Raw genomic sequence first — 26,530 nt, 5'->3', positions numbered from 1 at the left:
AGAGGGAGAGACAGGAAGAGGGGAGAGTATGAAAGAAAGCAGGAGACAAAGAGCAGGCAGCGAGCGATGGCTCCGAAGGGAAGGGATGTGTGTGTGTGTGCGCGCGTGTGTGCGTGTGTATGTGCGCGCGCGAGCTTTTGAGAAAGCTGGGGAGGCCCCGGAGGAGAAGAGGTCCGGGGACCGGACAAAAGTGGGGGCCAAGTTAAAGAGGACAAGCTGCTAACGAGTCGCATTCAAGCTATAATATTGATGAAGCGCCCCCGACTCTGTGCCAGGCACTGGGGGCACAAAGGCAAAAAACATTGATCCCGTTCCAAATGAGCTAAAAGTCTTCTGGGGGAAACCACGCAAACAAGTATATGAGAAAAAATAAACCGAGCCCAGCTTCTTTCTTAGGTATATAAGGCTTAAAACTGGAAGGAGCCTTCGGAACCAAAAGCTCAACTCCTTCATTTTACAGATGAGGAAACTGAGGCAAACAGGGCTAAATGACTTTCCCAGGGTCTCACAGCTAGTAAGTGGGCCAGCATTCAAACTCCTGGCTCCCAAGTCCCACCTAGCTGCTTCAAAGTATTTATTTGTTTCTAACTGCAGTTTGGGGCAGATTATTTCAGGAGCTTGGACACAGGTTTCCTCATCTGTCAAAGGACACTGATCTAGATGGCCTCTGTGGACCTTTCCAAGCACTATAAGGGGCTGAGAAGGAAAAGGCCAAGAAAAGAAAATCCCCTGAGGGCTGATAGGGTCGCAACAGGCAACCCTTTCTGATGTTTCCTACCTGTATAATTCTGAGTTACCTCCTTGCCCTAGGCCTCAGTTTCCTCATCTGTCAAATAAAGGAGGTTGGTCTAGACAGCCTCTGAGGCCCCTTTCCAGCATCTGTGCCAGTAATAAAGGCTCCAAACCCAGAGTTCCTGCAGTTTTGTTTCCAAACTGAAGCTGCTGACCTTTGGAGGTGATCCTATTTACTGGCTGAGGTTTGACAGTAAATTGTCCAGCAATTTTATGGGGGAACTGCTCGGCTACACAATGAAAATCCTTGGCAGAGCAACAGGAACTGAAGCCCGGACCACTGGGTACCATTCAGCATTTAACTGCAGGATGCCTTGGATTCATCTTTAATTTTTTCATATTCTTCTCCTCAAGTACATGATAAACACCTAATGGCTAGATCAGGAAGATTCCCAGCCAGGTGAATGTTAGAGATCTGCTCCGATCTCTCCCACCCCCTCGGTGCACAGAGAAGGAAACTGGAGCCCAGACGGGGAAGGAACTAGCTCAAGGTAAGATGGGTGGTGAGCAAACAGAGCTAGGATTCAAACCAAGTTCTCATTCCACTGTCTCTGCCTGCCTTTCAAAGAGCCTTTCTCAGCCTCCTTTACTGCTCTGCAGCACTGCAGCTTCCAAAGCGGCTGACCACCCCCTCCTTCTCAAAGTTCTCTCTTCCCTGGCTCAGATCTGTGACACTGATTTTCTTATCTTTTATGACTGAACTCTCTTCTCTCTCCCCTCCCCTCCTTCCCCTCCTCTCCCTCTCCCTCTCCCTCTCTGTCTCTCTCTGTCTCTCTCTCTCTCTCTCTCTCTCTCTCTCTCTCTCTCTCTCTCTCTCTCTCTCTCTCTCTCTCTCTCTTCCCTCCTTCCTTCTTCCTCCCTCTCTCTCTCCCCCCTCTTTCTCACTTCCTCTCTCTCCCTCTCCCTCCCTCTCTCCATCCCTCTATCTCCCCCTCCTCTCCCTCTCTCGATTCCTCTCTCTCTCTTTCTCCCTCTCCTTCCCTTCCTCTTTCTCTCTCCTTCTCCCCCTCCCCTTCCTCTCTCTCTCCCCCGTCTCTCCTTCACCCTTTCTTTCTTCCTCTCTCCATCTCTCCCTCCCACACTCGCTCTTCCCTCTGCCCCCCTCCCCATATCTCCTTTCTCTATCTCTGTCTCCTTCCTACTTACTACCTCCCTCCCAACCTTGAGCCAGCCACAGCCTCTCTGGACCCAGTTTCCTTTATTGTAAAGAGGGCAGTGTTGAAACTGTAACCTCTTCTGTCCCTTCCAAATAGCTCCATTTCCCTGGGGTGCTCAGCATCACCCACAGAGCTTCTGCCTTCTCTCTCTCTCTCTCCCTCCGGAGATGCTCTGCACTCCGGGCTTCAGCTCTCACCTCTCTCCAGATGACTCCCAGATCTCTGGCCCCAGCTCCAACTTCTTTCAGGAGCTCCAGAGTCCAGCTTTTTAAAACCTGGAACCAGGAACCGAGCCTAATCCAAACCGAACTAATCAGCCACTCAAAACCTAGAGAAGGCCCTGGGACCTGCCTGGGGATGCCATTTGACTCCATCTCCTCCCTTCCTTATTCCTCTCTCAATTCCATCCAGCTAAGTCCAAATGGCCAAGCAACTACATTTAATGAAAATAAGATTCACAGCAAACAAAACCCCACAGAAATCCCTGCCTTATCCGCCCCCCCCCCCATTCTTAGTTCCTCTCCCCAGGGTTCCTTATTCTAAACTGTGAATCTGGAAGCACTGGGTTCAGATTCTGCCATAACTAGGTGTGGGACCCCAGTCTTTCTTAGCCACTGTTTCCTCTTCTATAAAAGGAGGAGGTTGAATTGGATGCTCCTGGAGTTCTTCCAGCTCAAAGTCTACACTAGTATGACCCCAGAGGCTCCCCGTGTGCCCAAACCTAATCTTCTTAGCCTGGTCCCAATTGTTTTTCCAACCATATCATAGATTTATTTTTTGCATTTAAATTTTTTAAATATTTGTCCACATTCCCACGATTCATTTCCCCTCCCCTCTAAATCTATGATAGATTTAGGCCATAGCACAAAGGTCTCCAGCCCCCTCAATGAACGGATGAGGAAATGAAAGCCCAGAGAAATGAAGTGCTGTGCCCCAAGTTCTGTAAGGCAGAAGGGCAAAGCCCTGGGCCAAACATGGCCAGCTCAATAGGTTGCAAGTGAAGGCCCTGGTTAGCCCCATTTCACAGGTGGCCCACAGAGATGATGAAGGGACTTGCCCAAGCTTTAAGGACTCTAACCAGGTCTTCTGACTCCAAATGCAGGGACTTTGGCCATAGAACCCTAGAAGGGCAGAGCTGGAGAGATCTAGGACGTAGAACTACAAAGGAATGTTTTCTAACCCTCTCCCCTCATTTTTACAGAGGAAAAAGGCCTAACGGAGGCCTCGAGTGACTTCTTCAAGGCCACATGACTGCTCTCTGAGACTCCTAATTTGGGAATTGAGTGCATTTTTCAATGATTCCACTTAGAGAAATCTGTTTCCTGTAAAATGACCTGCTTCTGAAGTGCCAATCTGTGGTCCTCTGGCATAGGCCCTCCAGAGAAGCAGCTGGCATGGAAGAGCCCAGCCAGGAAAAAATGGGCCAACAAAACTGGTCTTTCATTCAAGGCTAGCAGCGGCCAACCTGCTCAAGAGCTTTGAACCTTCTCCCCCCACCCTTCCCACCAACTCGCAAGCCCCAACACACACAGACCCTGTTCCTGCCTTTGGGAGGGTGAGCTTAGCCTTCTTCTGGGTGCCCCTGCTTCCTCATTTGAGGCAGAAGGTTAATAGTGTCAACCTTGGGGGTGACTGACAAGTTAGATGCCATGAGATGTATAAAACCAGGAGAGAAAGACTGATCAGCTTAGAGTTCGTGAAATGTACAAGCCCAAGAAGAGGCTGACTAGTTGGATTCCATGAAATTGAACATGAAATGTACAAACCCCAGGTGGAGAGACTGACAAGTTATTGTTTCTGAAATGTAACAAGCCCAGGTGTTGATACTGACTCTTTTAGAGTCCAAGTCACGAAACTGACTAGATTCCTTGAGAGCTACAAGCCCAGGTGGGAAGAAGAGAGAAGCCCCTTGCAGACTCCAATAATTCTTTTATACGTCTGTCTGTTTTTCTTTCTGTCTTAACAATTCTAAGACAGAAGAGCAAGGGCTAGACAATGCAGGCAAAGTGACTTGCCCAGGGTCACACCACTAGGAAGTGTCCGAAGCCAAATTGGCACTCAGATTCTCCCAACTCCAAGTCCGGCACTCTATCCACTGTGCAACCTAGAGGCCTCTCTTTCAAAATCAAACATTCAGAACATTAGCCTATAGAGATTTTTCATCGACATCTCATCTCCTGAAATAAAACGAGTGAAGAATTTCTTTTCATGCCAGTCCAGCCACAGATCAATGTTGTAAAGGGAGAGGGAATTGTGTGAGGAAGTCGTGCCCTCCTCCCCTTTCTGGATAACAAAGACCCAGCTAGACTCAGACAGACGCATGCCATCTGCGTTACCCAGAAAGGAGAGGAGGGCAGGACTTCCCTCACACAGAAGCAAGCCTTTGGCATTGGTAAGGTTTGGTAATGCTATGATATATCTCAGGTGCCAGAAATCAGATGGAAGAACACTCTCTTCCCTCATTCAGCTGAGAGGGGAGGACTACAGGGACAGAATATATTACACTAGAATAGCTGGGTCACTTGATTTTTGTTTTGCTTAATTTTTAAAAATTTAATTTAAATATATATTTATAATATACAATATAATAACATACTATATAATAATACAATAAATTTAATTTTGATTTAATATATTTCTATACTATAATAAATATAATATTAATATAACAGTGTAATAAATTTAATTTAAATTTAGTAATTTGCTTAATTATTTTTACTTATTACAAAGGAGGGTATTTCAGGGCAGAGAGGCATATATGAAAAATGCCTCTAAGATTTGAAAAAAAAAATTCATACAAAACACTTTTGTGAAAGTACTTCTTAGTTGAACTTTTCTGAAAGTTTCCCAAGAAATGATTCCTCTTGTTACAGCAGAAACGTAAGCTTCCTGAGAGCAAGGGCTGCTTCTCCAGTTTGGTTTTCTGTCCAAGGTAAGTGGGAGAACCAGGATTTGGAACCCAAGTCTGATAACTCTGGATCATTCAACAAATACTTAGTGATATCTGCTGTCTGTGTAGCATTGTTCCAGGCATCTAAGAATCCAATGAAGCAAGAAACAAGGAACAATTCCTGGGCTTGTACATTCTGTGGAATCTAACTGCAGCACTCATTTTTCACCCCCTGGGCTTGTACCTTTCAAGGAATCTAGTCAGTTTCATGACTTGGACTCTTTAAAAGTTAGTCTCAACATCTGGGCTTGTACATTTCAGAAACAATAACTTGTCAGTGTCTCCACCTGGGGTTTGTACATTTCATGTACAATTTCATGGAATCTAACTAGTCAGCCTCTACCTTTCATGAACTCTCTTCTTTCTCTACTGGGTTTACACATTCCATTCTTGTGCCTGACTTGTCTTCTCTAGCACCCCACCCCTTCTTACTATGACTCTAAGGGAACAATTTGAGTTTTTAGAGTTCCGTAATCCCGATTACCATCTTTCCTTACTCTGAGGTGTGCAAATGAACCAATCCACATTTTTCACTAAAAAATGTGCATGTAATGAATACACATATCTCCACAGGGTTGTGCCTGGAGCCAGCTCAAACTGGTAATTAAAGTTTCAATTAGGGGACAAGTTGGTATTTCTGTGGATTGAGAGCCATGTCTAGAGAAGGGAGGTCCTGGCTTCAAATCTGGATTCAGACACTTCCTATAGCTGTGTGACCCTGGGCAAGTCACTTAACACCCATTACCCAGCCCTTACCTTTCTTCTACTTTGGAACAGATACAAATATCAATTCTAAGACAGAAGGGAAGATTTTTTTGTTTTGTTTTTTAAACCCAATCTGAGCATTTCTGCCTCAGAAAACGACAGACAACAAGGCTTGATTTACAATTTTGTTGATGACTCAGACTTAAGAAACGTTTTGTAATACAGATTTAACATAAAAGTATGTCCTGGTGTGACACAAATATGGTGTTGATAGCTAAGTGAGGAAGATCAAAAACAATAAAATTACAGACCAATTTCCTGGATGAACATTGATGCAAAAATCTTAAATACTAGCAAAGAGACCATAGCAATGTGTCACAAATGTTATTCATTATGACTAGGTGAGATTTATACCAGGAAATGCAGGGTTGGTTTAATATTAGGAAAATTATCAGCATAACTGACCATGTCAATGATTTATTCTCAATAGATACAGAAAAAGCCTTTGATAAAATACAATATCCAGGCCTATTAAAGATAGGAGTAAATGGGGTAAAGATAGCAGTAAATAGTGTCTAGATAAAAGGTAAAACGTGTCTAGGTAAAAAGGCAAAAAAAGGTTAAAAAAAAAAAGCAAGTATATCTGCAAAGGGGATAAGTTAGAAGCCTTCCCAGTAAGATCAGGGGTAAGGCAAGGATGCCCATCCTTTGTTTTTTTTTTATTTAATTTTGGGAGCTATTTATTTAATATTGTACCAGAAATGCTAGCTTTAGCAGTAATAGAAGAAAAAGAAATTGATGGCATCGAAGAAAGGAATGCTGAACAGGATGATTTCAGAAGAAACTGGAAAGATCTCCATGAACTGATGCAGAGTGCAATAAGCAGAACCAGGAGAACATTATACATAGTAACTGAACTATTGTGGGATGATCAACTATGAAACATTTGGCTATTCCCAGCAACATGATGAACCAGGACAATTCTGAAGGACAAAGAATGCTCTCTTAGAACAAAGAGAAAGAACTATTGGAATGCAGATCAACAAATACCATTTTTCACTTGTTTATTTGGGTTTATGTTTTGGTTTTATAAGATTATTCACTTATGAAAATGAACAATATGGAAACATGTTTTTCATGATTATAGGAATAACCCAGATGGAATTGCTCGCCAGCTCCAGGAGGAGTGAGGGAAAGGAGGAAGGAGACAATTTAGATCATATAAGTTCAGACAACATGGAGAAATTTGTAACTGCATGTAATTGGTAATAATAAATAGATGGTGAAGCATTTACCAGAATATCACCACATATCCATACTAATAAATAAGGCTCTTATTCCTCTTAGAATCTGTCAACAAGAATTTATTAAGTCCCTACTATGTGCCAGGCTTTGTTCTTGGCTCTGAGGACACAGGTACAAAGAATGAAACAATCTCTCCTCATAAGAAGTTTACATTCTGATGGAAGAGACGTGTGTGTGTTGTGGTGTGGGCAGCAATGTGAATTCAGGAAGACCAGAGTTCAAATCCAGCTTTAGACCTTTACTGCTTGTATGACCCTGGACAAGTCACTTAACCCTGTTTGCCTCAGTTTCCTTATTTGAAAAATGGGGAAGGAAATATCAAACTCTTCTAGTATCTTTGCCAAGAAAACCCCAAATGGGGTCACAAAGTCGGACACAACTGAAAACAACTGAAGAACAATAACAAATACGGATATGGATATAGACACAGTACATATAAACATACAAATATATATATAGATATATACTTGTGTGCTTATATACCTATAGAAAATACGCATTCTATATAGAACCAAGTGATGGGAATAAATACAAAGCAGATAGATACACACAAGATCAGTTCAGGGGATCCATTAAGGTTTCGTGTATTAGAAGTTTATTCTCGACACCGCCCCCCCCCAGTGGGCTATGGGTTCCCAATAAGCCCAGAGGATGGGGGAGGGGAGCCCAAATAACTCCTTAAGGCCATTTCTCCCCCATTGAAGAGAATAACTCTAGGCTCATCACGAGACAGAACGTTCTGGGTGAGTGAGCTACCAGAGCATCCCCCTTTCCCCAACAATAGTCACATAAACAAAGTGCCCATCCGGCATCAGAGATCAAAGCCCGGTTTCTTCCTTATGCCTTCCTTAAGCCAATCTTGAGTCAATCAAGAAAACTTTCGCTCTTCTCTTCTCAATTCTCCCTCAGCCAAAGATTGTCATCCAAGAGCCCGAAGTGGAGGTCTGGGCTGGGAGTGGAGGGAGCAGATAGCCTCGTAACTGCTCGCCCCCATCTCTGCCGGAATCCCAAAAAAGGGGGCGGGGCATCATCTAGAACTCAGGGCAGAGAGGGGATGGGAAGTCTCTAGTACAAAGGCTGGGAGGAGTCCCATTATTCAATCCAGAAAGGGTGGGAGGTCTCATCTCCAGCCCTCCCCAGACCTTGCTTTCTGTGGTCTCCTCCATTCGAATAAGCTCCTTGAGAGCAGGGGCTGGTTTCCCTTCTACTGCCGGAGCCCCCATGAGAGTCTCGAACATGGACCTTTTCCTTTTTCTTCTATTGTGGCTCCCTTATGTGAAGCTGTCCGACATCAGCACCTACCCAGAATGTCCTTATCTGGAGTCGGGAAGACCTAGATTCAAATCCAGCTGCATCACTGCCCTTCTGCCTGCCTCAGTTTCTCCTCTGTAAAACAGAAATCACCCTCGCGCCTACCTCCCAGGGTCCTTTTAAGGATAGACTGAACTCGTATTTGTAAAGAGCCTTTGAGCCCCGCGGAAGCAGAAGTGAGCAGAGGTTGCGGCTGATCTGCCTGGACTAGGGGATGCCCAGCGGCTTGGAGGGGACCTTCGCATCTTAGGCATGAAGGCGGCGGAGGGAAATGCCAGAGGAGCGAGTCGAAGGGCATCATTTGTGAACGGGAAGAGGATCGGCAAGTCCTGAGCCATCACCGGGACCAGGACGGCTTCCTGCGCCTCTTGAAGCATCCTTGGGGCGGGACCGAGTCTCCTTTGAATTAGTTAGGCGGAGAGCCAAGAGCTGGCTCAGGACCCCAAAGCCGAGGCTCCGGGACCACAGTGAGAGCTCCCCAGACAGGAGCCCGTCTGCCTCTGACTAAGAAATGGGGATAACCAGCTGGAAGGATATTATCTCCGTTGATCCTAACAAACAGCCTGGGGGCGGGGACAGAGTGGCTGATTACCTTTATTTTTCAGACAAAAGAAACCAAGTGACTTGCCCAGGGTCACACAGCTAAGACGATTTGAACCCGGGTCCTCCGTGTCTCTCTCTCTCTCTCTCTCTCTCTCTCTCTCTCTCTCTCTCTCTCTCTCTCTCTCTCTCTCTCTCTCTCTCTCTTCTCCCTCTCTCTCTCTCCCTCTCTCTCTCTCTCCCTCTCTCTCTCTCTCCCTCTCTCTCTCTCTCTCTCCCCGTCTCTCTCTCTCCCCCTCTCTCTGTCTTTCTGTCTCTGTCCTCTCCGTTTCTGTCTCTGTCTCTGTCTCTGTCTCTCTCTCCCCCTCTCTCTATCTCTCTGTCTCTGTCTCTGTCCTCTCCGTTTCTGTCTCTGTCTCTCTATCTCTCTCTGTCTCTCTGTCTCTATCTCTGTCTCTCTGTCTCTGTCTCTCTGTCTGTCTGTCTGTCTGTCTCTCTCTGTCTCTCTCCCTCTCTCTCTGTCTCTGTCCTCTCCATTTCTGTCTCTTTCTCTCTGTCTCTCTCTGTCTCTATCTCTGTCTGTCTCTGTCTCTCTCTCTCTGTCTGCCTGTCTGTCTGTCTGTCTGTCTCTCTCCATTGTGCTAACTAGCTGCCCTTATAGTAGGCTCTAAACAAATGCTTATTGACTTGATTTGGCTTGACTGCATCCCCTCAGTACTATGCTTACAATTCATACAGCTAGGTCCTGATTAGTGCCCTTCCCCACAATACATACACATACACAAATTGCCCTGATTTATTCAAATTCACAAAGCACAACTAAATACTGCCAAGATCTGTGAATTTGAGTTCAAATCTTGTCTCAGACACTTACTAGCTCTGTGACTTTGGTAAATCACTTTTTAAAAATCTGACTCAGTTTCCTTATCTGTAAAATGGGATAATAGCATCTACCTTCTGAGTGTAGTTGATCAAATGAGATATTAAGCACTATATAAATATTGGCTATTTTTTTTCCTTTGGACTGGAAGCAGTTACCATGTTTTATACAAATATAACTTTGAACAATGTGAATCTGAATACAAAAGACCATTTCTGGGGGCTTCATTATTCAAACTAATTTGGGCCCTGGCTATACAGAATATATGGAATAGTTAAAACTGGAAGGGGTTATGGAGATTGTTTATTCACATCTTTTTAACCCTTATCTTCCATCTTAGAATCAATATTATGCATTGGTTCCAAAGCATGAGAGAGATAAGGGCTAGGCAATGGGGGTTAAGTGCAATATCCAGGGTCACACAGCCAGGGAGTGTCTTGGGTCAGATTTGAACCCAGAACCTCCTATCTCTAGGTTTGATTCTTTATCCACTGAGGCAACTAGCAGCCTCCAAGGTACATTTTAAAAATAGAAAGCCCATTTTTGTATGTTTTTAAACCCTCACCTTCCTTCTCAGAGTCAAAACTAAATATTGGCTCCAAGGCAGAAGAGTGGTAAGGACTAGGCAATGGGGGTCAAGTGACCTGCCCAGGGTCACACAGCTGGGAAGTGTCTGAGGCCAGATTTGAACCCAGAACCTCTCATCTCTAGACCTGGCTCTCAATTCACTGAGCTACCCAGCTGCCCCCTATTTTATATATAACCTGCTTTTTATATTGTACTCATTTCCTCTTTAATCTGCCTCCCTTCATCATTAAAACCAGCTTCTTAACAAAGGACACCAGGGTGGTGTGGTGCACAGCATACCTTGCCTAGAGTTAGTTAAGAAGTCCTGAGTTCAAATGTGGACTCAGATACTTACTGGCAGTATGACCCTGAGCAAGTCACTTAACCCTGTTTGCTTCCCTTTCCTTATCTGTCAAATGAACTGGAGAAGGAAATGGCAAATCTACTTTAGGATCTCTGCTAAGAAAATCCTGTTTGCCTCAATTTCCTCATTTGTAAAAAAGGAGCTGGAAAAAGAAATGGCAAACCACACCAGCATTTCTGCTAAGAAAATCCTGTTTGCCTCAGTCTCCTCATCTGTGAAATGAGCTGGAGAAGAAAATGGCCAACCACTCTGGTATCTCTGCCAAGAAAACCCCAAATGGTTCAAATAATTCCAACTATGAAACAAACTGGCTATTTGTCCCTGGGCAAGAGACTCTGTCTCTCTGGATACTCTAGAAATACTCTTTGTAATGCAGAAGTGAAGATTTGTATTGCTAGGACCCAGAATTCCTTATACCAATAAAATCACAAGCCCAGCTCCTATCATTATCCAGTTGTTTTTTTAAGCCAGGCCTGGAGACATGAGAGTTCAAATCTGGCCTCATACTTCCTAGCTGTGTGACCCTGGGCAAGTCACTTAACCCCCACTGCCTAACTCTGACCACTCTCTGGCCATGGAACCGATACACAGTATTGATTCGAAGACAGAAGGTCAGGATTTTTAAAAATGCTAAATAGTTTCCTCATCAAAGAGTCATCAAGAAATCATAAAGGTGACCCCTTGTCTGGCAATAAAGAAATGTTTAAACAAAACCCCACCTGCCACATTCTCCCTCAGCAGTCCCCCACCTCTCCCCCCCCCCTCTGTCTCTGTCTCTCTGCCTCTGTCTCTCCCTCCCTCCCTCTCTGTCTCTCTCTCTGTCTCTCTCTGCCTGTCTCTCCCTCCCTCCCTCTGTCTCTCCCTCCCTCCCTCTCTGTCTCTCTCTCTCTGTCTTTCTGTCTCTCTCTGCCTGTCTCTCCCTCCCTCCCTCTCTCTCTCCCTCCCTCCCTCTCTCTCTCTCTCTCTCTCTCTGTCTTTCTCTCTGTCTCTCTCTGCCTGTCTCTCCCTCCCTGCCTCTCTCTCTCTCTCTCTCTCTCTCTCTCTCTGTCTCTGTCTGTCTGTCTGTCTCTTTGTCTCTCTCTCTCTGTCTCTCTCTCTGTCTCTCTCTTCCTGTCTCTCCCTCCCTCCCTCCCTCTCTCTGTCTGTCTGTCTGTCTGTCTGTCTGTCTGTCTGTCTGTCTCTGTCTGTCTCTCTGTCTCTTTGTCTCTCTCTCTCTGTCTCTCTCCCCTGAGAAGTTTTTAACTCAATTCTTTCCCAGCCCTAGTTTTGATCTGGAACAGGCCAGGTTTCTGGGCGCTTGAATGGACCACCCCAAAGCCTTTGGAGTTAAAAAAAAAAAAGGCCAATTGCCAGCTTTCCTGGGGATCTGTTGAAGTTCCTTTCTAGCATCCTGGATACTTTACAGCCTATTGAACTTGGGAGTTACACGACAATGGTTCAGAAGCCAGAGGAGCTTCCCTAATTGGTTTATGGCCCATTTTCAAACTCTGCCCCTCCTCCACAGAAGGCCGCCATTTTGTTCACACTCTAATTGTCAGGAAGGGGGGAATCTTCCTTCTACCACTGGACTTGACCCTGTCTGTCTCTTTCCCTGAGCAAAAATCAATGGAACCCACATCCTCGTATCCACAGACCTTACGGGATATCTGAAAGGCGGTAAGATGCCCATGTTAGGTCCACAATGAGGACTCAATTGGTTTGTAATGTGACCCCTTCAAGGGTCCCAAGTAAGGCTTCAGAAAAAAAAAAGGAAACGTCCAAATAATGTCATTCTCATCTCAGGGGCCAGAGTGGGAGGAGATCTCCATATCCCTTTAAAGCCTTTTTCTGAGATCAATGTAGAATTTAAAAAATATGTATCCAATTCAATTCATCCCATTTTTATTGATTGGCAATGACAGGCATTGAAAGTGCCTGAGGCCAAATTTGAACCCAGGACCTCTCATCCTGGCTCTCCATCCACTGAGCCACCCAATTACCTAATGACAGGTATTGGAAATAGGAGAATTAGCAAAGAAAAATTCAAGGAAATTGGACTAGGTTGTCTGGAAGGTCCCTTGAGGCCCTGAGTCTACCTCATTCATAATGATGATTTGGAATCATCCAGAAAAGGTTCAATTAAGTTCTGAGAAGGCACAAAATGCCTCTGAGCATTTGGAGGTATTTCCGAGTGTGAAATGGATTCAATTTTAAAAGTCTGATTCATTTTGTCTTGACTCAAGTGACCTCCAATAAACTCCTAAACAGATCTCCTTGACACAGTACATCCCTTGAAAAATAGCTCATCCATCGTTATGTGGGAGGAAGGAGGAATGGGCCTTTTTAACTAGGCAGCAAAGTACGGAGACCTTGCCTATTTTTTTTAAAACACTCACCTTCTATTGTCTTAGAACCATTACTAAGGGAGAAGAGTGGCGAGGGTTAGGCAAAGGGTGTTAAGTGACTTGACCAGGGTCACACAGCTAGGCAGTGTCTGAGTCTAGATTTGAACTCTCATGTCTCCAGGTTAGTAAGTAGGTGGCTGAGGTCTGATTTGAGACACTGACTGACCACTGTAACTGAGCAGAGAGTTGCTGCCTCTCCCCTGGTGACTTTAGTTACATTGTTGAAAATGGCTCAGCAAACTATTTAGAAAGATTTCTATCAAAGGTAATAAAAATAACATTAAATAACATTAAAATGGTGTTTAAAGTTACGGGCTTCAGTTATATGGAGAATTTCAGTTCAGTAGAACACTTTGTTTCCCAGCAATATCAGATAAATGTGTGGAATTGTTCGAGACATTTTCTTATAAATAACTCAGTTCAGATGTCTCTTCTGATGCCCTTATTTGCTGCTGACTTCCTCCTCACCCCCTGAAATCTATCTCATAGATATACACTTATTTAATGTGCTTATTTTCTCCTATAGAGAGTACAAGCTCACTTAGCACAGTCTAGTACAAGCAGGTGCATAATAAATGCTTGTTGGGGTATTTACAGCACAGAACCACTGAACCCAGCTGGGCTCCTTTGGGGAGCTGTCAAATGCAGGACTGTCTCCACCAGGCAGCTCAGTGGTACAGGGCATGGAATCAGGAAAGACCTGAATTCAAATTCCGCCTCAGATACTTTCCAACTAGGTGACCATGGGCAAGTCACCTAATCTCTGTGAGCCCCAGCTGCCTCATCTGCAAAATGGGAATAATAACTGTGGAGATTGTATGAGATAATCTATATAAAGTACATTGCCAACACTAGCTATGATGATGAGGAGGATATAAGAAAGGAGGGAGAGAGGAAGCACCATAGTATAGAGAAGTCAGAAACACTGGACTGTGTGGTACAGTGGAAGGAGTATTTTGGATTTAGAATCAGAGGATCTGAGTTCAAATCCTACCTGGGTTGTGGCACTCTGGGCAAGTCACTTGACCTGTGTGCCCCAGCCCATAAGAGTGTGAGAGGAGGGCAGACGAGATGATGATGTGTTGAAGGAGGGAAAAAGAGAAAAGCTCTGGTCTTACAGATGTGATCATGGCCCTTTCCATCTCTTTTCCCTCTCTTAAAAAAACAAAAACCCCTCACCCCTCCTGCCTTAGAATCGATAAGGTATATTGGTTGGGAGGCAGAAGAGCTGTAAGTGCTGGGCAATGGGGGTCAAGTGACATGCCCAGGGTCACCTAGCCAGAAAGTGTCTGAGGTCACATTTGAACCCAGGCCTGGCTTGCCATCCACTGAGTACCTCATTGCTCCCTTTCTCTCTTTTTAATGGATGATGACATGGAAGGATTGAATATGCAAGCAGAAATCTTATCCAGCCCAGCAGTGAACCCCAGAGACCTCAAGAACTCTGCAAGCAGTGAGGAGCCACACAATAGGCCAGTGTATGCAACCCACCAGGAAAAGCAGCTGAAAGAGCCAGTTTGATAATGTTTTCCACCGAGGGCCGTGATCGTTTGAGAAGGTCACAGACCTGAACTTCAGTCTTCCATGAATTCATTGGATAGTCCTCCAGCTTCTCCCTTGCCTTTCTCATGAATAGTTTCTGTAAGCCAATATGCAGGGTGAGAACAAAGAAAGAGTCCCAGGGCTGGAGGTTTGGGGGATCCCCTTCTGCTGGGCCAACTTTGGTACTCGTGGGGATCCCCTACATGATGGTTCTGTCCTCATCCATGCTGAATCTGCACATCCTGGCAGGGGCCCAGCAGCCAAGCTATAGAAGGGCTCGCAAGGATTGCAAGGATCTTAGAACTCGACTCTAACCCTACTTTTTTTCAGGCAACAAAACTGGGATTTGAGCAGCTAGAGAGTATCTGAGATAGGATTCGAACTCAAACATTCCTGACTCCCGGTCCAGCACTCTCTCCACTTCAGCCACCCAGCTACTGGAATGTTCCCCTATTTGAAGCGCAGAGCTGAGCCTCCACAAGAACTCTAGGGAGAGTAATAAGACCAGTGGACAGAATGTCGGACCCAGAGTCAGAAAGATTCAAGTTCAAATCAAGTTAGTATTTGTGGGACTCTGGATAAGTCACTTCATCTCTGTTAGCTTTAATCCACTGGAGAAGGAAATGACCAACCACTCTACTATCTTGGCCAAGAAAACCCCGTGACCTGTGTTGGCATGATATGGTCCACTGGGCCATGAAGAGGCAGACATGACTGAACAACAACAAAAGTGTCTACAGACCAAGACCCGTGATTCAATATTTGTTTAAAAAACCTGCAGTGACTCTTATAATCAGAGAAATGCAAATCAAAACAACTCTGAGGTATCACCTCACACCTAGCAGATTGGCTAACATGACAACAAAGGAAAGTAATGAATGCTGGAGGGGATGTGGCAAAGTCGGACATTAATGCACTATTGGTGGAGTTGTGAATTGATCCAACCATTCTGGAGGGCAATTTGGAACTATGCCCAAAGGGTGATAAAAGACTGTCTGCCCTTTGATCCAGCCATAGCACTGCTGGGTTTGTACCCCAAAGAGATAATAAGGAAAAAGACTTGTACAAGAATATTAATAGCTGCACTCTTTGTTGTGGCAAAAAATTGGAAAACGAGGGGATGCCCATCAATTGGGGAATGGCTGGACAAGTTGTTATATCTGTTGGTGATGGAATACTATTGTGCTAAAGGAATAATGAATTGGAGGGATTCCATGTGAACTGAAATGATCTCCAGGAAGTGATGCAGAGTGAAAGGAGCAGAACCAGGAGAACAATGTACACAGAGACTGATACACTGTGGTACAATTTTCCTTTAGTGGCAATGCAGTGATCCCAGCAACTTGGAGGGATCTATGAGAAAGAAAACTATCCACATTCAGAGGAAAAACTGTGGGAGTAGAAACACAGAAGAAAAACAACTGCTTGAATACATGGGTTGAGGGGATATGATTGGGGATGTAGACTCTGAATGAACATCCTAATGTGAATACCAACTACATGGAAATAGGTTCAAATCAAGGACACATGTAAAACCCAGTGGAATTGCGCATCAGCTATGGGAAGGGGAGGGAGGAAAGAATATGGTTTTTTTTAACTAAGGAATAATGTTTGAAATTGACCAAATAAAAAAATAAATTAAAAAAAATTAAATACAAACAAACAAATCTACAGTAGTTTGAAATTTCCTTCTCTATCTTCTTCCCTCAACTTCCCTAGTGGTAAGATTTTTTTCTTTTTTTTCTTTTTTTTTTTTGGAAATTTTATTTAATTAGTTAATTTAGAATATTTTTCTATGGTTACAAGAATCATGTTCCCTAGGATAAGTAAGGTCTTATACTCTCCTCTAACATGTTTATTCTTTTTTTTTTAAACCCTTACCTTCCATCTTAGAATCAATACTGTGTATTGATTGGTTCCAAGGCAGAAGAGTGGTAAGGGCTAGGCAATGGGGGTCAAGTGACTTGCTCAGGGTCACACAGCTGGGAAGTGTCTGAGGCCAGATTTGAACCTGGCTTTCCATCCACTGAGATACCCAGCTGCCCACACACAATCACACGTTTATTCTAAAGCCCCTTCTTCTACCCCCAGTTAGTGGATGTCAGCTGGCCGCTGACATAGTCAATTATCACAGATACCAAGGTTTACCCATCTGTTGTTCCCAGTGTTCTGAATCGACTGCTTCCCAGTCAAATATCCTGGTCCTTGGCAGACACTCCAGTGGGCTTGGGCACATGCTAGTCAGATGACACCATTTGCACCAGGAGAATCATTTTCATGAATTACTTTAAAAATTAAAGCGACACAAAGCACTAACCCATCCAGAAAAGAATCCTCCTCCTCAACCTCACACCACGGTTCATCAAATCCCCTCTCACAAGTCTATATCTTATGTTTTCTGATTTAGAAGGCTGAAAATTTTGTCTCTATAGAATTGAGGTGTTCTATATTGATCAGAGGGTTGTCTTAGGGTCCCCCATTTTTAAAAATTCTTACCTTCCATCTGTGTATTGGGATTCCAAGGCAGAAGAACAGTAAGGACTAGGCAACGGGGGTTAAATGACACAGGTAGGAAGTGTCCAAGGCCACATTTGAACACAGGTCCTCCCATCGTCCTTAGGCCTGGCTCTCTAGCCATTCAGCCACCTAACTGCCTTAGAACCCTAATTTTTAAAGCCATGGCTTGGAACTGCATGAAGACTTTAGGGGACACCCTTTAGATTAAATCTAAATTAGATTAAGAGCTAGAAGGGGCCTCAAAAATCATCTAGTCCAATTCCCCCCCCCCTTATTTATAATTGGGGAAAGAGAGACCCAGACAGGGTAATAATGAGTTATGTAGGGTTAATGCTCATTCAGAGAAGGAAGGAAGGAAGGAAGGAAGGAAGGAAGGAAGGAAGGAAGGAAGGAAGGAAGGAAGGAAGGAAGGAAGGAAGGAAGGAAGGAAGGAAGGAAGGAAGGAAGGAAGGAAGGAAGGAAGGAAGGAAGGAAGGAGGGAGGGAGGGAGGGAGGGAGGGAGGGAGGGAGGGAGGGAGGAAGGAAGGAAGGAAGGAAGGAAGGAAGGAAGGAAGGAAGGAAGGAAGGAAGGAAGGAAGGAAGGAAGGAGGGAGGGAGGGAGGGAGGGAGGAAGGGAGGGAGGAAGGGGAGGAAGCAGGAAGAAAGGAAGAATGAAAGAAAAGAGAAAAGAAAATAACAAAAATAAATAAAAAGAAGGGAATGGACTACATAGCTTTTGAAGTCTCTACCATCTCTAAATGTAGGATTTTCCAAGCCATTCCACTCTTCCAATTGTATGTTTCATGGAGAAAAGAAGGATACATTTTGCTCTCCTCTAAGATGTTCAAGAGTGAGGACTATTTGCCAGGAATGGGTTGAATTAGATGCTCTTTTGGGGTCCCTTCCAATTTTCAATTCTTCAGATTCTCAAAGCAAACCAAATCATTCCCCAGATCAAAAAATTGAGTTAATGTGCTTGATGTTGGCGCCGCCTAGTGGTCAACCTCTCACACTTTCACCAAAATTAAGAAAACCCCAAACCACCCTCAATTTGAAAAGCAGCAAAGCACTTCAGAATTTATAGTAGCAATTAATGTGGTTGGAAGAAAATCAGAACTTCAATAATAAAAAAAAAAAACCCTCTAGACTAAAGAGGACGCACTCTTATCTAATCATAATTGAGTCAGAAAATCGTTTCCTTCAAGCTGGCCCAATGGATTTTTTAATAAAATGCCTCTTTACTGAGTGTTAACTAAAAGCATTCAACGCATCATAAAAACCCACTGCGAAGAAGAAACAAGAGGATTTCAAAATTCCGCAAGAGGTAAATGGAAGGCAGGATGTTCATGTTTTCATAATGAGGAAAACAAATTTCACCTTTACCATCAATGTTCTTTTTACAACAAAAGGAGACATAAGATCTCTGATGTTGAAGGGGAAATTGGTCCCAAGTCTCCCAAGGCAGGAAGAAGTGGAAGGGAAGATGGAGATGGGGCCATCGCCCTGGTTCAGTTTTGGAAAACTAGTCAAATTAAAGTTTATTGGATGCTCTCTTTGGAAATTCATTCTGGGAATGATTTAGGGCAAATAACTCCTCCTTAGGCCTAACTATTGAGGGGGGTGGCTTAGATGGCTTCCAAGGTCCCCTTCTCTCTTCCAGTTCCAGATAGTTCCCCAAATTAATCATTCATGAGTCTGAGAGTTTCTATCAAGTTGAAGCAGCAAGATGGTTCAGTAGATGGGGTTCAGGAGGATCTGAACTCAAATCAGACACTTACTAGCAAATCACTGAACCTCGTCTGCCATAGAAATGAGGATGATAATAGCCCCTGCCTCATGTGAGACAATAATTGAAAAGTGACACATAGCCGGTGCTACATAACTATTATTCATATTACCTACCGGGCTTGTTAGGAGAATTAAACGAGATAATCTTTGTAAACCACCTTATCCTTTCCTACACTCCCTAAGTAGTGAAGATCATACCTGTCCTTATTTTCTCATCCTATGTGATCTGCCCAATAACTGATAGATTAAAGACTCATGAACTGACAGATTTAAAAAGATTTTTTTTAACCCTTACTTTCCATCTTAGGCAGAAAATTGGGGGTTAAGTGACTCACCCAAGACCATATAGCTAGGAAGTGTCTCAGATCAAATTTGAACTCAGGACCTGGCACTTTATCCACTGAACCACCTAGATGACCCAGACATAAATTTAGTATAATCTGTAGCCAGTTGCCTGCGTATCAGAGTACATGATTTGCTCTAGATAGTAAAGTTACAAAGTTCCTCCTTATATCGGACAAAATTCCTACCCCTGTGACTTGCACTCACAAATCAGTTTTAGTTCTGCCTTCAAAATACAACCAACCATTGAGTATGAATTGAGCCCCTCCCATGGTCCAGGCACTGAGCTAGATCTTGGAGATACAAATGCCAGGAATAAAGTGACCCCTCCCCTCCACATAGGAGAATGTATACAAGAAGTTATGCTCCATTTGCCCTAGCCTTAGTGTGGTACTAAGTCTTATTGGGTAATCACATCTTTCAGACATTTCAAGGGCCATCTTGGTGTAGGAGAGATCTCCACTCAGGTCCTACTTCAGCCCCACAAAGTCGGTGAGTCCCAAGCAGGTCTACACTGGCAGACCATTGGCAGACCATTGGCAACTCCATTGGCAGTTCCCTGCATCAATGAAACCCTCCTCCTTTTCCCCAATGCCTGCGTTCCCAGCTTCATGGGGGTTCAAAGGAGAAGGACTTTGATGGAGAATTGTGAATGAACTGCCTACCTACGCAGCTCTTCAAGCGATTCTCCGAAAGCTCCGAGATGGCTCCAGCCGTTACAGTCTTCTTCAGCCTGGCAACTCCAGATGATGTGGTATTGCCCGGTTTGCTGAGCATGTCATCACTACTGGCCCTCTTTAGCTGGAATGGAGAGTGGAAGGAGAAGGGAGGGGGAGACAAAGAAGACTCAGTAAGTATCCCCCCGTGCTTAAGGACATGCCACTTGGTACACAGCAGGTGATGGACTTAATAAATAACTTGGATGGACTAAATAAAGCTCCTGATGGACTACAGACATCTTCTCAAATTGACAATCAAATTATTAATGATGACTTTGGGGTTGGGGGTACATTATGTCATTATGCCATCACCCCACCCACATCTTGCTCAGTAGCAAAAGTTGTTTTTTAGCCATTTTCAGTCATATCCCACTCTTTGTGATCCCGTGATTCTTGGCAAATATCCTGGAATGGTTTGCCATTCTCCAGATGAGGAAACTGAGGCTAATAGAGTTAAATGACTCATGGGGGGGGGAATATGGGTGGCTCAGTGGATTGAGAGCCAGGCCCAGAGATGGGAGGTCCAGGGTTCAAATCTGGCCTTGGACCCTTCCTAGCTGTGTGACCCTGGGCAAGTCACTTAACCCCCCATTGCCCAGTCCTTACCACTCTCCTGCCTTAGAATCAAATACTGATTCAAACACTATATACCTATGTGATCCTAGGCAAGTCTCTTAAAGCTTTCTGACTCAGTTTCCTTATCAGTAATTGTAGTAGTCTCTCAGAAGCCGAGTATGACGATTGTCTTTGTACATGTGTGCACAACGATGCTTGTGCATGAAGATTTAAGTGGAAAAGTCGGTGCACAGAGACAGTGCCACTCTCTCGGCCTTGGAAGTCTGGGTCCAGTGGCACGAAAAGCCGTTACGCCTGGAGACTTCCTCAGCTGCATTGGATGGCCGTGTTGTCCTTTGTGCTCCAACACGCCCTGAGCACTCCACAGTGCTTTGCTGTGTCGCCCTCTCAGCCATTGAACCTTCTTGTTGGTTTCTTCCATCTGTTCGGCCGAAACAGTCTTCACATGCTGGGTGAGCAAAGCCCTAGTTCACCAGGGGTCAATGACCCGATGGCTACCCTCACAAGGTTTAGCTGGCCTGTCGAAGCTGTTGCCCAGGGTGTGGCCGCTGCCACATGCTAGCAGCTACTGGGAGCCACAAGTGAGAGCTGGGTGTCAGGTAGGGGTCAAAGGTTGGAGAGCTGCCCTTTTTTTTTTTTAAACCCTTACCTTCCATCTTGGAGTTAATACTGTGTATTGGCTCCAAGGCAGAAGAGTGGTAAGGGCTAGGCAATGGGAGTCAAGTGATTTGCCCAGGGTCACACAGCTAGGAAGTGGCTGAGGCCAGATTTGAACCTAGGATCTCCCATCTCTAGGCCTGGCTCTCAATGCACTGAGCCACCCAGCTGCCCCCTGATTTAATTTTTAAAAATAATAGGTAATAGGGGGAAAATAACAGCACCTATTTCAAAGAGTTGTTATGAGGACCAAATGGGATGATGTCTATAAAGCACTTAGAAAACATTAAAATTGGTTTTTATTTCTCCAGCATCCCCATAATCTACCAGTCCAGTAATCTTGCCACAAAAAAGGAAATAAGCTTAGTCTGGCATGAATTGTTCCCAGGGGTATCATGCTGGTGATCACTGCTTCCTTTTCTAAATTTCATCAGCCATCTCTTTAGCAATACGCTCTAGAATTTCAATTCTAGCAGTGATAGAAAATCTCTCCACAGTGCAGTATAATGGTAACAGTCAAGGGATTTAGAATTAGAAAGTCTGAATTCAGATTTGAGCTCTTCCTTCCACTTACCACCTCTAGGTGACTTGGAGTAAAGACACTTAAGGCTTCACTTTCATCATTTGTAAAATGAAAAGGTACAACTCAATTCTAAGACCTCTTCCAGCTGTAAAAACCAATAATAATCTATGATTGCAGCTAGGTGGTGCCATAGTGCACAGAGTACTGGGTTTGCAGTCAGTAAAACTCATTTTCCTCCGTTCAAATCTGGACTCAAGACACACACTAGCTGGATAGCTCTGGGCAAGTCACTTAACTCTATTTGTCTGTTTCCTCATATGTCAAATGAGCTAGAAAAGGGGGAAATGGGGAAAAAAGGAAAAAGAAAAAAAAACAACAACACTCCAGGATCTTTGCCAAGAAAACCCTAAATAGAATCACCACGGAAATAATTGAACAACCACCAAAACTGGGAAAGATGGAAGATATGGAATTATAAGACCCTTTAGCTCTCTTTCTATGCTCCTATCACCATTTCTGACTCTAAATCTATGAGCCTAAGATTTCTATAGTGACCAAGGGAAATAAGGAATTGTGGGATGGAAGAGAAGAGATACAAGGCAAGGTAGGAAAAAGCACATTAGACTAGGAAAAACCGAATTGGACACTTAACCAGCTATGGGACTCTTGGGCAAACAACATGGCCCATCTGTCTCCTCTTCTGTTCAACGAGAGACTTGGATCAGATGATCTAGCTCCACAGTCTAAGTGAAAGGACACAGGAGCTCATAGTAAGTCAGATCCTTGCAAGTTCATGACCCAGCTTTGAAGAACTTGGCTGTTACCCACTAGCACTGACTTCAGAGGGGACTTAAAAGAGGGTGGCGAGTGTAGCTCATTCTAAAAAGGGGGCTACAGTCAGTTCAAACCTGGATCCTTGCCCAGTGAATACTGCCAGATTTATTAGACTATGACTGGGTCTTTGTGAACAAAGATGTTAATAGGTCTCGATTGGTGATCTCAAATGTATTTCACTGCAAAACTGTCCCCTGATATCACTAGAAGGGGGAGGCTGTTTTACGTTCATTTATAAGAGCTACAAATCTGATATCCCTTTTCTCTTTAAGCTAGGCTTTCCCATATAAATGTGACTGTTCTTGGATCTTCCAGGACAGGTACCAGGTCCGAATCACACTGTGGTGGAGCTCCTGGGCTCCCAGTTGTTTTGGCTTCCAACCCTCTCCAAACGTGGTGGTTTCATCGGCCTTTATCCATTGACAAGTTCCCAGCAGTCAAGGTAAAAATAGCTGGGGTGGTCCATATTGCTTGAATTCTCTACCCCATCCTCCAGACACCCCATGCTGGGGCAGGGGTGGAGTCTCCCTCCCAGAACACCAGAGGAAGTGGGTGAGAGCAATGATTATGGAGGCTGAGCCGTCCCAGGAGAGCTCGCCAAATAAAGAAGGGAAATGCATTGCCTGACATCAGGGAATTCCAGACACAAACAAAATGCCTCTGTTCCTACTTTCAAAGGCAAATGTTTCCATTTTCTGATGTCATTAAAATGAACCAGGAGAGGGGATTTCATCTGAAGGCTTGTTGGACAGCACCTAATTCATAGCAAATGCTTGAAAGGAAATAGAGGGCAGGAGCATTGGGACACAGTGGAAGGGCCATGTCGCGGGACTCCAGGAATCCCTGGTTCTCAGGTTGGTTCTAACACTCACCAGATGGAGGACTTTGGACAAGTCCCTTCCCCTTTCTGGGCCCAATTCCCTTGGATCCATTCCTGCTCTGACATTGGATGTTCTAAGCCCTCTCCCTGACCCTGACCGACTTCCCCTTATGACACAGGGGCTCTGGAGGACCTATACTTCAATAGTCACCTCCCTGGGCTTTTCAGTTTTTTCTCTATAAGATGAGAGGTTGGCCTGGGTGGCCTCTGAAGTCCCTTCAGCTCTTCCAGTTTCCCAGGGCCTCATGCTCTCTGAGAAGCCCAGGTGCAAATAATACTGGTATGGCAGTCTGGAATGGTGGGGGGGCTCCACACTGCCTTTTTCCCAAGTTGTCCAATTTCAGTGTAGTTTTTATTGGCTACTAAATCGTTCTCCTGGTTCTGCTGCCTTCCCAGTTCTGACATTCTCTTTGAGCCAGAGAAAAGGGAAAAGGCCACAAAGTAAATCCAGCCTCCCCCAAAGGTGAAAATATGACTAGAAATAGAGGAAATGTGACTGAAAATGGGTCCCTTGGGCAGTTTCACTCTTCAATGCATCAGTTTCTGTCCCCTGGGTTAACTGAGCACCAGAGTAATGGCCAGGCATAAAACACTCCATCACGGAGTCAAGAAGATCTGAGTTCAAATCCACCTCAGATGGCTATTGGCTTTCTGACCCTAGGTCGGCCACTTAACCTCTGCCTCTGCTTCTTCATCTGTAAAGTAAGAATATAATAGAATCTCCCTCCTAGGGTTGCTGGGAAGACTAAATGAGATTTCACACACACATACATATATACATGTATGTATATATATATGTCTATGCATGTGTGTGTATTATATGTGTGTAGATGTATTTGAATGTGTATATTATACATGCATATATGGCAGGTTGATTTATTGTATATAATACATAATATATACGTATTATAGATACAAATATAGATACATATCTATGGATTGGTGTCTATATGCAGATAAGTACATGTATGTAGATGTATATAAATACATACAAATACATACGTACATACATACATGTGTGGTCCTGGTAAATGTGGGAAGGGTGGGGGAAATTCTGTCCAGCTGACCTTTCTTTCCTTTATATCCTAAATAAACAAGAGAGAGAAAAAAAATCCCAGCAATTTGGTTCCATGTTTATACGCAGCTCTCTGGTAGACCCTGTAGATGGACCATGAATTGGCCCCAGAATGACAGAGCAGGAAGGATGGTCTCTTGGGAAGTCACAGCAGGCTTTTAAGTTTCCCAAGCTGCTCCCCGTCTTTTCCACTTTGACCTTTTCCCAGCAGGGCCATAATACAGTTGTGAATCTTGGAATAGCACAAGCGGAGAAAAATCAGAATTGGAGCAGACCCGAAGGGCAATCAGCCCTCCGGTAGCCAACATTTACACATTTTAACGGTCTGTAAAAAGCCTTACACACGTGGGGTGTCTCCAAAGTCTGAGTGTGGTTTTTAAGTGATTAAGAATTTAAGTGAGTCAAAGCTTGTGTGGTGGCCACAAGGACAAAAATCACACGGGATGAGGACAAATGTCTGCATCAGTGCAGGGAATATTCATAGATGCAACTGCTGTCAAAGATGGTGCATCTAATGCACTCGAGACAGGATCTCCTTCATGGGACATGTAGAAAAATGTCATCTTTTGCTATCCCTCCCAGTAAAATTTATTTATGTCAGCACTAAACCCCCCTCCTCTACTGCCACTGAGCTAAGCATAAACTACATCCTGCCTCAAACATCCCTAACTGAGTTCTGGTATTTATTTCTAGTGCTATTTAGTGCAGCCCTCTCATTTCTAGATGACGACACTATGACTTGAGGCTAAGTGACTTGAAAGGTAGGGCTTGAACCTAAGTCCCCCGACTCTTCTGGATCAATCATACCCAATTTCTCTATCAAACCCTTTGTCATTGGCCTAAGGTTCAAAAAATACTGTGTATTGGTTCTAAGACAGAAGAGTGGTAAGGGCTAGGCAATGGGGGTTAAGTGACTTGTCCAGGGTCACACAGCTAGGAAGTATCTGAGGTCAGATTTAAACCCAGGACCTTCAGCCTCTGGGCCTGGCTCTCAATCCACTGAGCCACTTTGTTGCTCCCTTAAAATATCTTAATGTGCCTCTTTGCTCTCAAAAAAGAGGAGTAGCAGTCTGACCTCTCCATTGAAGTTAATGGGAAGAGATAGATAGATAGATAGATAGATAGATAGATAGATAGATAGATAGATAGATAGATAGATAGATAGATGGATGGATGGCTGGATAGATAGATAGATAGATAGATAGATAGATAGATAGATAGATAGATAGATAGATAGATAGATAGATGGACAGACAGACATGGGCAGATAGATATAGGTAGATAGATAAATGGATGGGTAAGTAGGTAGGTAGATAGATGGATAAATGGATATAGATAGAGAGATAAATGGATAGATAGGTAGGTAGATGGATAAATGTTTATATATATATAAGATAGAGTGAGAAAGAAAGAAAGGAAGGAAGGAAGGAAGGAAGGAAGGAAGGAAGGAAGGAAGGAAGGAAGGAAGGAAGGAAGGAAGGAAGGAAGGAAGGAAGGAAGGAAGGAAGGAAGGAAGAAAGGAAGAAAGGAAGAAAGGAAGAAAGGAAGAAAGGAAGAAAGGAAGAAAGGAAGAAAGGAAGAAAGGAAGAAAGGAAGAAAGGAAGAAAGGAAGAAAGAAAGAAAGAAAGAAAGAAAGAAAGAAAGAAAGAAAGAAAGAAAGAAAGAAAGAAAGAAAGAAAGAAAGAAAGAAAGAAAGAAAGAAAGAAAGAAAGAAAGAAAGAAAGAAAAGAGAAAATAGAGTATTCATTAAGCACTTTCTTCTGGGTACCAAGCTAAGTGCTAGAGATACAAATACCACCCCCAAAAAAGGATGAAGGGTGGGAGGGAGAGACAAAGGCAGAGCTATTCTTTGCCTTCAATGAATTACAGTCTCTTCTGCTTCTTTTGGAATAGGTATAACTCTCTCTTCTTACATTTCCTTCTCCTTTCTACCTTCTCCCTCTTCTTTATCCATTATCCTTTTTCCCTCTCTTCCTTCTCATCCAGAGGGGCAGAGGAGAGGCTAGAGGCAGGGAAAGGTATGGTGAAGGATATGGAAGGGATAGTCAGAATTATTGATGGGGCACCTTCTGTTTTTTCCTCCTATGCCAAACCTTACTATAATGGGATCTGGACACCCCCAAACACTGAGTAAGACTGATAC

At 44.0% G+C, this 26,530-nt stretch overlaps 1 protein-coding gene across 1 annotated transcript in view; it reads right to left on the bottom strand.

The window, feature by feature from the left end:
* Positions 1 to 26,530, bottom strand: part of SPECC1 (sperm antigen with calponin homology and coiled-coil domains 1) — a 316,173-nt gene that overhangs the window by 248,696 nt on the left and 40,947 nt on the right. Inside the window, 1 exon segment of the mRNA XM_056819663.1 lies at positions 19,789 to 19,924. Within this exon segment, the coding sequence (XP_056675641.1) occupies positions 19,789 to 19,924 (136 nt within the window).

The sequence above is a fragment of the Monodelphis domestica genome, chromosome 2 (genome assembly GCF_027887165.1).
Source record: "Monodelphis domestica isolate mMonDom1 chromosome 2, mMonDom1.pri, whole genome shotgun sequence".
NCBI lineage: Eukaryota > Metazoa > Chordata > Mammalia > Didelphimorphia > Didelphidae > Monodelphis > Monodelphis domestica.
The sequence above is the reverse complement of the archived record's forward strand: the minus strand, read 5'-3'. Positions and strand labels throughout refer to the sequence as shown.